General features: G+C 37.0%; 2 protein-coding genes across 7 annotated transcripts in view; one reads left to right on the top strand and one right to left on the bottom strand.

The window, feature by feature from the left end:
- LOC110540087 (zinc finger protein 431-like) overlaps window positions 1-5,507 on the top strand; it is a 42,326-nt gene extending 36,819 nt beyond the window's left edge. For all 6 annotated transcript variants that reach the window (XM_060376432.1, XM_060376431.1, XM_060376436.1 and 3 more), the window contains exons 3-5: window positions 625-751; window positions 1,300-1,360; window positions 2,972-5,507. In XM_060376432.1, the coding sequence (XP_060232415.1) occupies window positions 625-751; window positions 1,300-1,360; window positions 2,972-4,613 (1,830 nt within the window). In that variant the 3' untranslated portion in view covers window positions 4,614-5,507. The remainder of the gene's footprint in view (window positions 1-624; window positions 752-1,299; window positions 1,361-2,971) is intronic.
- LOC110540592 (vomeronasal type-2 receptor 116-like) overlaps window positions 1-14,528 on the bottom strand; it is a 317,214-nt gene that overhangs the window by 275,271 nt on the left and 27,415 nt on the right.

The raw sequence follows: 14,528 nt of genomic DNA, 5'->3' as shown, positions 1-14,528 counted from the left end.
AGCAAGATCGTATTAATATTACTGTTTAAAATGAGGCACTTAATGTTTCTAGACATGTCTGCACAACTAGAGAGAATGTATAACTCTTTGTAGAAAGTTAAAGAAAGATCTTTAAGGTTTTTTTTTATCTTGTTTGTTTGATTAATTTTTTAATATTATTCAGGATTTTATTATGTACCCCTGAGTGTCCTGGAACTTATTGCATAGAGCAGGCTAGCATTCAGCTCTATGAGATACACCAGCCTCTGTTTTCTTTGTTTTGGAATTAAACTCATCAGAAAATACACCCAGCCTGTCCATTGTTATTAGATTAAGGAATCGTTTATATTATTTCTCAGATGTGGACTCAGAATTGTTGATCTGTTTATTCTCTCTATCTATCTATCTGTTACTTGACATTTGTCTTGCAAATCTAAATCCTGGTTAAAGGATGAAAAAATTAGAGAGGTAAACTTCTCTATTCAGTTTCGTCCTAAAAAGAGTTAAGTTATTATATTAAAACTTGTGTGTCACAAAATATGTAGAAGAAACACCAGAATACTTTGAAAATATTTTAAACGAAGTATACATTTCCAGTGTTCTAAGTATCATTCTTTCTGTTGTATACGTGTGTGGATATTTTAGACTGCATTGACCTACAATGATGTCCATGTGAACTTCACTCGAGAAGAGTGGGCTTTGCTGGATCCTTCCCAGAGGAATCTCTACAAAGATGTAATGCTAGAGATCTACAGGAACCTCACTGCTATAGGTAGAACAATGAATTTTCTTTACTTTTTTTTTTTAGAGATAATTGTGACTGTATTTGATCATTAATATTTTCAAGTGGGATATGTTGGTTCAGAAACCCCAAGATTAACAAAAATGCTCATATCATAAAAGTGGAGAGCGCCTTCTTTTGAGAACAATCCCTTGTTACAGTAGTGCCTCTCATAATGAGTCCAGGTCTTTCTAAATGCCTTTACCCTCATTTAAACCATTAGCACAATCTCAAAGTTCAGCCCTTGAACTTGAACAATTGAACAACATCAACAAAAATTATATACCACATTACACAGCTTTATTGCTATATAATACAAAAAGAAAAAAAAAATTGGTGCTTATTTTCATTTAATTAACAATGAAGGATAAATGACAAATATGGGAAAAAATATTTATTCATTATTGATCTGCTTCTGGAATTTCTCTTGAAGATGAGGAAGAAAGAGGTGAATGGTTCATTGATTGACCAGAGATCACAACTTAAATTTTGTATTACTTCCAATAATACATCATACATTTTCTCTTACTGTATTTTAGGCTACAATTGGGAAGGTCATAATATGGAAGATCATTGTCAAAGTTCTAGAAGACATGCAAGGTAATTTTCATGTGTAAGCTGAAATGAATATGTTTCTGAGAAAATTTTAATATGTTCTGGAAGTTTGAAAGAGAAGAGACAGTGTAAATGAACTCCTTTAAGTGTATTTATTGATGGTGACTAAGTTGTTACTAAACCATGTGCCTCCATGTTAGGTATTTGATGTGTGTTTGCAAGGTTCTCCTCTAATAAAGAATGCAAGGAAATCATACCTTACACAAGGTCAATGTTTAAATCATTTGCTCATTATCTCTATGAGGTAGAAATGCAGTTTGTTTAGTCTCCTACAACTTAGATATTGCCAAATGTATTCAGAGTAAATAGGTGATGAAAGTATATTCATAACATTATACTAATCAACTAGTGCATAGTAAAATGGTGTTACTCATATACTTGCAGTAATGTTGCTAAATTTTGTGAGGAGAGCAGTTTTTTAGACTCAAGAATGTTGTTTCGGCAAAATCATAATCCCTATAGCACATGTCTCTGATGAACAAAACTCAAATGTGTGAATGCATCATGAAACCATGTCATTCTTTTAATAGGTATATCATATATCACAATGGATACAGTAATATATATATATATATATATATATATATATATATATTGAATGAAACAGTTAACCACCCAGAACAATTCAAAAATACAGTAGTCTCCATTTTGAGTAGATGTTTAAAAAGTGATACCTTTTATGCTTTATATGGGTTATTAAGAGCTGCCAGCAGTGCAAATAATGACACAAAAGCTTTTTAATATTTTAAAGCTTAGACAGTTTTACTAGGCAGATACTGAACCGTTTTTTTCCCCTAGTACATATAAACCAAGTATAGTGTCCCGATGCATGTCCAGCTCTACCTTCTTCATGTTCAAGTCTGTCTGTTAACCTCACTGTCCTTCTGGTGAATTGCCTGTCATTCGCTTTCTTCTTCCCTCTCACTCAGAAGTTCTGCCCTCCATCTATGCCATGCTATCAGTTGTCAGCTCTTTATGATTTCCAATAAATGAGGAAGGACAAATGTGTAGAAAATATAGGACTGGTGATGGGCCACAGAACTAAAAATACTATGATCTCATCAGCACTTAGCTCTCTCCTGACTCAGCAATCAGCATTCACGTATACTGACACACTTTCATACAATATACACCAACATCAATTAACTGGTTATTCAACTTCATAAGGAATTCTCACAAAATCACACTGCAGAAAATGTAAGTTTTAGGAAATATATAAATTATTACGTTTGTTACAGTTATCTTTGCATATTTAATATGGCGCACAGTGTAGGGAAATTTATTAATCCAATCAGTGTGTTAAAGCTCCGAGGTCTTGCAGTTTTCTACAAATCTATGGTAAAACATCTTATAGAAGAAAGTATTGTATAAATGTAAGCCAGGTTACAAATATTTTTACCATTACGGCTATTTTCAAATATGCAAAACAACTCGTAGAGATGGCGAACACCATGAATATAAAAATAATGATGAAAACTCAAGATGTTATTCCTCTTTACCTTTACACCAAATTGTAAAATTAAGTGACATGGACAAAAATATTCATTATTGTAATGAATGTGGTAAAGTTTTCATATGTGCCTATTATCTTTGCAGGTATGAAAACAGTGATAGCAGAGACAAACCCTCTGAAGATACTCAATATAATGAAATATTTGCACCTCACAGTGGTTCCCACACATATGAAAGTATCCATACTGTTGAGGATTGCTATGAATGTAACCAATATGGGAACGCCTTTGCACATAACAGTCATCTCCTAAAACATAAAAGGACACATATAGGAGAGAAACCTAATGAATGTACACAATATGGTAAAGCCTTTGCATGTAACAGTGATCTCCTAAGACACGAAAGAACTCACACTGGAGAGAAACCTTATGAATGTAACCAGTGTGGTAAAGCCTTTCCATGTAATATTGAACTCCTAAGACATGAAAGAACTCACACTGGAGAGAAACCTTATGGATGTAACCAATGTGGTAAAGCCTTTGCACATAACAGTAGTGTCCTGAGACATCAAAGAACTCACACTGGAGAGAAACCTTATGAATGTAAGCAGTGTGGTAAATCCTTTGCACAGAACTTTAATCTCCTAATGCATGGAAGATCTCACACTGGAGAGAAACCTTATGAATGTAACCAATGTGGTAAAGCCTTTGGTCGTAAAAGTCATCTCTTAACACATGAAAGAACTCACACTGCCGAGAAACCTTATGAATGTAACCAATGTGCTGAAACCTTTGCACGTAACAATAGTCTCCTGGTACACTATAGAACTCACACTGGAGAGAAACCTTACCAATGTAACCAATGTGGTAAAGCCTTTACATGTAACAGTAGTCTCATGCTACATAAAAGAGCTCACACTGGTGAGAAACCTTATGGATGTAACAAATGTGGCAAAGCCTTTGCACATAACAGTAGTGTCCTGAGACATCAAAGAACTCACACTGGAGAGAAACCTTATGAATGTAAGCAGTGTGGTAAATCCTTTGCACAGAGCTGTCTTCTCCTAATACATGGGAGAACCCACACTGGAGAGAAACCTTATGAATGTAACCAATGTGGTAAAGCCTTTGTTCGTAAAAGTCATCTCTTAACACATGAAAGAACTCACACTGGAGAGAAACATTATGAATGTAACCAATGTGCTAGAACTTTTGCATGTAACAGTAGTCTCATGCTACATAAAAGAACTCACACTGGAGAGAAACCTTACCAATGTAACCAATGTGGTAAAGCCTTTACATGTAACAGTAGTCTCATTCTACATAAAAGAGCTCACACTGGTGAGAAACCTTATGAATGTAACCAATGTGGTAAAGCCTTTCTACGTAAAAGTAATCTCTTAACACATGAAAGAACTCACACTGGAGAGAAACCTTATGAATGTAACCAATGTGCTAAAACCTTTGCACGTAACAATAGTCTCCTGGTACATTACAGAACTCACACTGGAGAGAAACCTTACCAATGTAACCAATGTGGTAAAGCCTTTACATGTAACAGTAGTCTCATGCTACATAAAAGAGCTCACAATGGAGAGAAACCTTATGAATGTAACCAATGTGGTAAAGCCTTTCTACGTAAAAGTAATCTCTTAACACATGAAAGAACTCACACTGGAGAGAAACCTTATGAATGTAACCAATGTGCTAAAACCTTTGCATATAACAGTAGTCTCCTGGTACATAAAAGAACTCACACTGGAGAGCAATTTCATGCATGTAACTAGTGTGTTAAAGTCTTTGCATGTAACTGTGTCCTCCTAAGACATAAAAAAAACTCATACTGGAGAGAAACCTTATGAATGTGATGAATGTCACAAAGCCTTTACACAGACCAGTATTCTAAAAGATAAGAGAACTCTCACTGGAGATTAACCTTATGAATGTAACCAATGTGGTAAATAAAGCCTTTGCATGTAACAGTAAACTCTGAAAAGATAAGAGAACTCATACTGGAGAGACACCTTATGAATGCAACCAAGGTGGTAAACCCTTTGCATGGAACAGTCATCTGCTAGTACATAAAAGAACTCACACTGAAGAGAAACCTTATGACTGCAACCACTGTGCTAAAACCTTTGCATGTAACAGTAGTCCCCTGGTGCATAAAAAACTCACACTCCAGAGAAACCTTACAAATATAACCAATGTGATAAAGCCTTTACATGTAGCAGTAGTCTTATGCTACATAAAAGAGCTCACACTGGAGAGAAATCTTATGAATGTAACCAATGTGGTAAAACCTTTTGCATGTAACAGTGTTCTCCTAAGACATAAAAGAACTCACACTGGAGAGAAACTTTATGAACGTAACCAATGTGGTAAATAAAGCCTTTGCATGTAACAGTAATCTCTGAAAACGTAAGAGAACTCATACTGGAGAGACACCTTATGAATGCAACCAAGGTGGTAAAGTCATTACATATAACAGTGTCTCCTAATACATAAACTCACACTGGAGAGAAACATTATGGGATGTGTCCTATGTGTAAAGCCTTTGCACAAAACAGTCATTTCCTAATATAAACTTGCTCTTCTTCCTGAAGATACCTGATAAAAGGATCAGATGAATGAGGAGGAGGTCCCCCCATCAGTGGACTTGGAAAGGGGCATGGTGTAGATGAGGGAGGGAGGGAGGGACTGGGAGGGAATGAGGGATAGGGACACGGCTGGTTTACAGAGTTAATAAAATGTAACTGATAAGAAAAAAATAAAATTTGAGAGAAAAACCCTTTCTCTTCACAATCATGTCCAAAGTCATGAAAGAATTCATACTGGAAAGAAAGACTATGAGACTATTTAACATTGTGAAACTATTAAACATTTGTATAATCATCATGAACGAATTTGTACAGGGAGAAACTTTTTGAACATGTTAAGATGTGAGGCCTTTGCACATATCTATATTCTACATCATCATAAAACTTTCAAAATGGAGAGAAAATCTAAGAATATGAACAAATGTCATCCAGGTACTACTGGTTGATTAAGGCCACATAATGTTCTTGGGATCTAAACTGTGATGCCTACCCACCAAATGAACCAGAAAGTTACAGAGTTTCTGACCTTGAAAATCATAAACATCTTTGCCATTTTACAACTAAATTTTTAACATCAGTCAGGGTTTAGGGATATGGGATTTGTTTATGTCATTGAGGAAGTCAGCTGATGCAAAATGTAGGTTTTGCAATCAAAACAATCATCCATTTGTCCTTTTGTGATTAGGAAAAGGTAATATGGATAAAGAAAGAGAATATGTGGTTTGGGTCTGTCATTATGTTAGGGGACCAGAAACCATGGTATGGAAATTTGATATTTATGGGAACAAAAGTTGAGTAATGAATGCTGGTCAGCTATTGGTAATTTTACAGCTTTCTGAGGGACTATGAACTTAACCTTGGTTTCACCCTATAATTCAATGGAGGCTAGTATCAAAAAGGCACTACTTAGGACAAATTTCTTTTGCTCATTCCCACATGCAAATTACTTTTTCAAGTTTTGCATCCCACAGTCATCCTCAAGTATATAAAATACAGATACTAGAAACCTCACCCATGTAATCAATATGATAAAGCCTTTTCTTAATAAAGTTATGTCCATGCAAGAATACATAGTGCAGTGAAACCCTATGAGTAAACAAAGTTGTAAAGCCTTTTCATGTAGTTGCCTTTGAAATCATGAGAAACAGTCATGCTGCAAAGAAACGCTATGAGTGTGGTCAGTATGGTAAAGTTTTGTGCTTCATGGTACCATTATAGAAGAGTAAAATGTTAGTGTGTGAGCAACCAGTTAAAGCCTTTGCAGATCACAGTAGATTTTGAGAAACTTAAAGAACTAATTCTGAAAGAAATCTATTAGAATAAAAGATTTGTTAAGATCTTTGAAGAACCAAATTGCATTCAGTTAAAGGAGATTATATGGAGGAAAAATTCTAACAAGTGTCAACAATGTATTCATGCTTTATGGCATCCATCCTTATGTTGTTTCCAATTGAAACTAATATGGACAAAAGACCTATGAATTTAAACAATAAGGCAACTCTTCTAGATTTCAAAGTTCTCTCCAATTGCATGAAATAAATCATCCAGTTGTAAAATTTTGGGGTGTGTATTAATGCCTTTTTCTGTGACAAAACGCAATGTCTAAAGCAAATATCAAATGTGTTTAATTTGCCTTATGGTTCCAGAGGTATATGGGATCACTATGAAATGGGTTTCACAAGTGTCACACATGGGAGCTAGGAAGTTTGGAACTCACATCCTCAACCTGAAGCATGAAGTAGAGAGTGGGAAATACAAATGGTATGCAGTTGAAAACTATTAAGCCCACTCCAGGTAACATACTTCCTCCAGGAGGGCTGCTTTTCCTAAGCATTCCCAAATGATACCACCAACTGAGAAAGATTAATTTCTCTGACTTCAAGCCTACGTGTTTGATTACTGTTACATGAAGGAATTCTTGATGAAGAAAAACTCTGTAGATAACCCTATAGATGCCTCAACACCTGAGGTACAGGAATGAATGCTTACACATGAACAACATTTATGAGCAAACATTTGTTTACCAATTTCTTTTAATTTAAATTATGTGATATCAGTGTGTCTTTGTTTATGTGCCTGTGCATTCTGATCTCCCGATCTTTTGATCTTCTTGTACAAGGAATTCCAGGGAGTTGTCAAAAACATGATCTTGGTTCTGGGAATAAACTTGTCTTAACTGCACAGCCATGTCTCTAGTACTGTAAATATCTTAACTACTTTATATATAATCTTAATGTCAAACTGTAGAAACTAATTCATAGAAGAAAGCAACTGTGTTTAAGATTTGATATAAAATCTTAATAGATTTTATGAAAGATTTGATGACTGTAGACATAGTTGATGTATTCATTTTCAAGAAAAGAACCCTTTTTAAACTTTTTCAACATAGACTTGTAAGAAGTAAATTATTCATGTTCACTTATAATGTCAATTTTGTTCTGTATTGTGAAACATTAGAGTAGGTATTGGAGTTTGCTGTATGTGTAGAAAATTCATTCACAGAAGTTTATTAGGCCATTCTGATATTTTTTTTTTTGTAGCTGCTGTTCATCTTCTAATGCATTTCCACTTGGTGTTAGGTATTTTCCTGCTGCAGTGTATAAAATGGGATTCCCATCACCTGTCTGGTCCATTGCTTATTTATTAAGATGTTTTTTTCAAGCCTGGCTTGGATGTCAGTAATTTGTCAAGGCTACATTTGAAGTCTTGATTCTCATGTTCCAGCCTTTGGAGTACAATTCCAAGGGTGGAAGATATTCTCCCAATTTATTCTATTTTGCCATATTTTTACCAATGTTAATGTTAAACTGCTTAATAGTGTGTACGTAGAGATGTATATGTGTTTGTCTGTATTTGAAGTTCCATGCTTCTTCATGTTCCCATTAGCTACTTATGGCACATCATCTTGAAGTAGTGCCTTCTAAGAGAATTGGCTAGAGGTAATAGACAGTGTAACAACAATGAGATTTATTTCAAAAAAAAATGTGTGTGTGTGTGTGTGTGTGTGTGTGTGTAATGTGACTATGGCCATAACAGATATGTGAAGACTTGGAGAGAGCTTTGTAGAGTTTGTTATCATTGGTATATGATTTTCAAGGTCATGTTGCCAGTTTTGATTACCACAAACATTCCTCACTGAGCTCATTAATACTCAAATAGTCTCAGTTCAAACATTTCATCAGTAAAATATTGTGTCCTATTCAAATTGTAAACATTGTTATTTAAGGGTGGAAGAAATAACCTGAATTATAAATGCTGTTTGCAAATGAAAATGATATACTGCTATCTTCTTTTGGAGTGTATTAGTTCATTACTAGGAGTAAAGAGTTGTTCTTTCTCAGAACTACAAGTGAATGTCAGAGAATTGTCTCAGTGGTTCAAGTTGGTTGTTGCTAAGCCTGATGATTTGAGTTCAATACCTGGGTAGCCTGTATTACTCCCAAAGATTTTTGTTGTATCTCTGTTCTTGGGTTGCTGTAAACTAACACACGAGGACATAGGTAAATAATTTTTAGACCTAAAAAGGGCCCGTGTGGTCAATAGCAAAAAAGACCTTTGCATTTCATGTCAAGAACTCACATACCTGATGTAGATAATAAGTAGCAATAGTTGTCTTCTCATCAGCACATGCATACCATGTGTATACACACAAACACATTCAAATATTTTTAAATGGATGAAATTAACAAAGCAAAGAACCCACTTACTAAAAATGACAAATCATTTTCAAGTGTAAATAATTGTAGAATTTGAAGAATTACTAATGTTCATTAAAAGAAAAGTGTTTCTTTGTATATTATATTTTATCCTTTCATTCATTGATTCAAGGTTATTTTAAATACATATCTCAGCTTGACCCAGAGGGGCATCCCTGTCATCATAGATATGGTAGTCAGTGGCAGACTGACTCAATCTCTGAGATTGCGGCCTGGTTTGTCCACAGAGTTAGTGCTCCTACTTGTTTGTTTTTGAGAGAGCATTTGTTTGTACATTGACTGGCTCTCTGGGACCCACTGTAGATCTGGCTGGCCTCATATTTACATAAGTCTGCCTGCCCCTTCATCCTTGAGTTCTGGTATTACAGGTGTGACATAATGCCCAGCTCCACAGATTGAGTTCTAAAAGATATAGACTTTATCTCAAAGTATAATTTTCCCCCTTAGGGATAGTCTCCACAGTGCTGATAGATGTATTTTCATTGAAGTTTTCTGAAGTTGTGCTCTCTGTCCTTTGTGTAAGTGAGAAGTGTAGCATTGTATCATCCACCTGTCAGATCAGACATCATGATTACCAAATGGCATTGCCTCCTGAGCAGTCTGCTTTTGTAGTGTCATTTACTTCATTTTCAGCTAAGAATTTGTGGTCCAAATTAAACATTTCAGAGGCATTTCTGTCCATTTAAAAATATGCATATTTCTGCAAGACTTTGAGCTAAGAGTGTCCTTATATCTCTGATTACATTGTGACCACATTCAGAATAGGTATTTTTTTTTTTAGTATGGCTTGGATTAGTGGAACCTATATTTGCGCATACTCGTATTCTCTCAGTGAAATCCCAGTACTTACTTTGTTGAAGAAAAACATTGCTTTGGAAACAAATCTCATGCTTCTCTTGCTTGCCTAAGGAAACAATTTTCTTATGTCTTCTGTCTTGATATTGTGATGGCTCTTCTAGTTAGTCAATTTGACTCTATTTAACTAAAACACAAAGAGTTGGGTACTGTTGGGAATCTTTCTTATTCGTATCTTTTGAAGAGGAAAACCCTTCTTTAAATTGAATATTTTGAAGTGATAAGAGATTATAAGATTCACCTTTAATCTAGGCCACAGCTTCTGGTTGCATCCTACATATATTAAGGACATTGACAGTATTAGCTTTTTTTCTGCATGAAGCCCTCGATTCATTTCTAGAAAACAAATGTCTGTAGTTAATGCTAGTTCAATCAACACAGGAGATCTGGTCAAACTGGTGTGGCTGGGCATAGAAGTAATGTGATGTTTCCTTTCTGAAAATGCACAACCTGAGTGAAAAATGTGTGATTAATACTTGGTGTGTTCTTGTAAATATATCTAGTTCCTGGAAAATATTCTACAAAAAAAAGCCTGTTACAAATTTTTAAAATAATGTCTGAGATTATATGTAAATCAACCTTTTTATTTCACCCTAAAGTTAAGTCTAAAATATTAGGACAAATAGCTGAGGTGCCTATTCAGCATATTAAAGCTGACCTTCCAGGTTCTCCCAGCATCCTTCTGTCTCTATCTGTTCCAGGGTATAGATGGAATACTAAGCCCTGTAGTCCAAGATTTGGGTGGTACTTCCAAAGGCTGTCCATTTGTAATCCAACCATTTTAGTTATCTGGTCTCTTTCATCTATCATTTATCCTTGTGGCCTCTTGGTTTGGCTCTCACATTCTCTCTCCCTGAGATGACTCGGAGTTATATCCACTGTAGACTCTTCCAAGTGTCCCTATGTCTGGCTATGCTCTTCTTTTTATCTAATATAAGCTTTCTATTTTACTATAACTAGGAATAGTCATATCTTTTCATTTTTATTTCTTTTTTTCATTCACTTTCCAATTCCATCTCATTAATTTCAAAGTCATAGCTAATGTTTTCATTAATCATTGTTACTGTTTGATTTTGATTAAAGGTTGGCTGCAGGGCTTTTCAGCTATGAGGTAGAGATAACCACACTGGATATTGAGTGTGTGATGGATGTGGAAATAAATGTTCCTTTTAAGAAGAACATGAAGAGCTGTGGGAGACTGGACAATTATACAGAAAGAGATGTTTCTCAAACTGGGGCTCTGTCTTCCAGCTGGGCAGGCCTTAGCTGTCTGGGTCATTTTATCTTTGATCCCCAAGTAGAGGAGCTCCTGGTTGCTAGAGTCCTGAAGTCCAGCTGGGTTTTCAAAGTTACTAAAGACTCTGGTGAGGCCTACTAATCAGGAGCACCAGTGGGAGGCCATGTGCATATTCTTTCCCATATTCTCCTCTGATGCAGCTATTGGGAGCTCTGAGTGAGGCTATAAACCACAACATGGTATGTGTGTGATAAACACTTTCCCCAGGCCAGGACGAGCAATTCTACTGAACTATCTATTAGATTCTGCTGAAATGAGATGGACTCTGAGTCAGATTGTGTTTCTGTTGATCTATGTGGTGACTTGGGCAGAAGCCCTTGACTTCTGACCCTTCCTGAGTGTGGCTTCATTGGCTACAGGGAGGCTCTGCAGCCCTGGCAGTGAAAAAGTTTGGTCGTTATAATAGTACTGTCTGTTGGTGTGCACACACAGTCATTGCTCTGTTGTGCAATAGGAAGACAGATTAGAAAACAGAAGGTCTGGGTCCTTGAAGTTCTGAACCTTGCCTTCTACATTCAACTTTGTGTGACAAATTTTATGTGTAGTTTTGAAACCAGTAGACAGGAGGTGCTGGGGATTATGGTTCAGCAATACTTGATTAGATTCGTTTTTGCCTTTCCAGTACCACCAGGCACAAAGGTAAAATTTAGGGAGATTCAGTTTGAGGGAACTAAAGAAGTTTCTGAGATGCAGAGTTTTCTCTGTTGCATATGGCTTTAGGAAAGTGGAGAGGGCAGATTTCACATCTTACACAATCCATGTGGGAAGAAGTTAAATCATTCTTCACCCTTGCTTTGTTTATGGGCTTCACTGGGGCTGGGTTTGCCTGAAAGTGCAAGTAGCTATGAAGGGCTGCAGAGCCATAGTTCATCTTTGTGATGACTTTCATTTTCAAAGAGACCTCTTGACCATGGAGCCTCTGTTTGCAAGAGAGATCAGTAGTAGCTAAAGGGTTAGAAATACAGCAGTTTAGGTGTCACTTTGATTTGTTTTTGTAGGAGGTGTGAAGTATGCATTATTTTTTTACACATACATTCAAAGTAACTTTAGTCAAATTCACACTTTTCTTGGCAGTTTCCTTAGGTTCTTTGATAAAAACTTGAATATATATTTTAGGCTTACATTTTAGGTGTTTTCTTGTCATCCATTCATTCTTTCAGAAATACTGTACACATTCATGAATGTTGTAAGTTTGTGGGAAGTACAGAAGTCACCTAGTCCTAATGTGTATACAATTTCTTTATAATCCTATTGAGAATGCTGAGGATTTGTACATGACACATAGCTTTCTAATCATCTTTCCTCTGGTGTATTTCTAGAAATTTTCTTTGGATTGTATTGGATTTATGCTGCAAATTGCTCTTTTTAAGACATAATTTTAGTGGTGTTTAATTTTAGTGGGGTAAAAGGTATTGTTCTACATAACCATTCATTTAGAAAACTACATTGTGTAACTATGAAAACTGATATGAAATAATGTACATAGCCATAAAAGGAGAAGACAGCAGCAGTTTCTGAAGCCTCAGGTGGGACTGCTGCTGACTGATTTATCTATATGAAGGTAGTTTGTGAGCTCCAGCAGCATCTCTGTGGCAACAATGTATAAAATAGCCATTCCCCTGATTCAGGGAGCTTTAGTTGGTCTGGCATGGTGAACTTGATCAGGTCTCTGCCCCTTCAAGATAAGTTCACTGTTTATTTGAGGAAAATTGTTTTGTTTAGCTTAGAAATGAACTCTGTGTATACCCCGTGAGGCAGAAGTCAATAGGTCCCTCACCCGCACAGTGCTGTAACTGTTACAATGGCATTTCTGCTTCTGTAACTGTCACTAAGGCCATTTTGAGCCACTATGTAGGACCCACCCTATATTATGCTAAGTTTAGGTGAAAACCCTAAACAAGAGCTCACTAATATCTGAGCAGGAAAACCCACCAATTCCTGAGCTACCCCCCCCCACATTATCCATGAGTTGGAGTTCAGATCAAACAGGAAAACCAGGAAATCCCGAACTTCCCTGAGTGCAGAAATTGAAATCCTCTCAATCCTCACTCTGAAAATCTCTACCCTAAAAATCTCTACCCCATAACAAATCACATTAAAAGGTTGTGTCTGCTCACTTCTCTGCTGACTTCTCAAGGGAGCAGAGGCAGCCACTCCTGGATTTCTTCCTCCACTGGCTGGATCCTCTAATATAAACCCCTTTTATTAGATTTACTGCCAGGTCTGACTATCATTGGAAAGAGAAAAGAAGCACAGCAGAGGAGAGGTAAAGTAGGAGTAGGGCCAAGGCTCCTGATGTTCTTCCTCAGTTCAACTGGGGATACCCTCACATAGGAGCTACAACACCTCTGCTGAAGAGGCCTCTTCTCAGAATTATGTGCTTCTTTGACTCTCCTGTCTCAAGATTCCATTCCATAGGGACATTGTTCCACCTCAGAGCTCTTTGGTTTCTGGGCTCCCATATCTCAGGATGCCTTTTCATTGAGATACCCTCTCTCCTTAGATCTGTCTTGTTCCAAGGCTACCAAGTCCCAGGACAGCTTCCCATGTGAGCAGGCAGGCCAAGAATATGGGTTTTATCTGGAGGACCGATCCATTGGTGAGAGTTGCCTGTCAGGCTGGGAGGCAGGTTCTTCAGGAGTCATGCTGGAGGTTTTGCTCTACAGCTGATCAGGCTTGAATGATTCGGTGTGAAGCGCTCTGAGCACTGCTGCTAGGTTTTGTGAGGAAAACTCAAGCAAGTTCCAAAGTCCCAAAATGCTGAGTGGAGGGTCACAGCCCATAAATGGGCAGAACAGGCTGCTGAGCAGTGCTAGCTGGAGTGGTGGGTCCTGCCTGGTGGGATAGGTGGGAAGACAGATGGAGGACAGGCACAAGTCATACTGAAATGCAAATCTCTGCAGGTGTGGAAAAGACACCACCGTAGTAGCATTATCAGTTTGCTGTGTCCCTCAGCAAACTGTACCCCTAATGGAGGTGCTCATGTCACTCAAGACTCACTGGCCAATCAGGGAGTCTAGTCAAAAGAGAAGGCACATCCTGCTTTAGGTTCTGCTCTGTTTCTGAGCAAGCTTGAACATCTGCTGTGATGAGATGTGAGAGGTGCTGCTAGATGTTTTGAGGGAAGGTCACGCAAGTTCTGAAGTCTCAAAATGGTAAGTGGAGGGTCATTGCAGCTAGATACAGTGGTAGGTCCTGAAGCTGAATGGAAATATAGATTTATACACTGTCATA

The sequence above is a fragment of the Meriones unguiculatus genome (assembly GCF_030254825.1).
Source record: "Meriones unguiculatus strain TT.TT164.6M chromosome 13 unlocalized genomic scaffold, Bangor_MerUng_6.1 Chr13_unordered_Scaffold_40, whole genome shotgun sequence".
Lineage (NCBI taxonomy): Eukaryota > Metazoa > Chordata > Mammalia > Rodentia > Muridae > Meriones > Meriones unguiculatus.
Note: the sequence above shows the minus strand (reverse complement) of the source record. Positions and strands in the feature narration are given on the sequence as shown.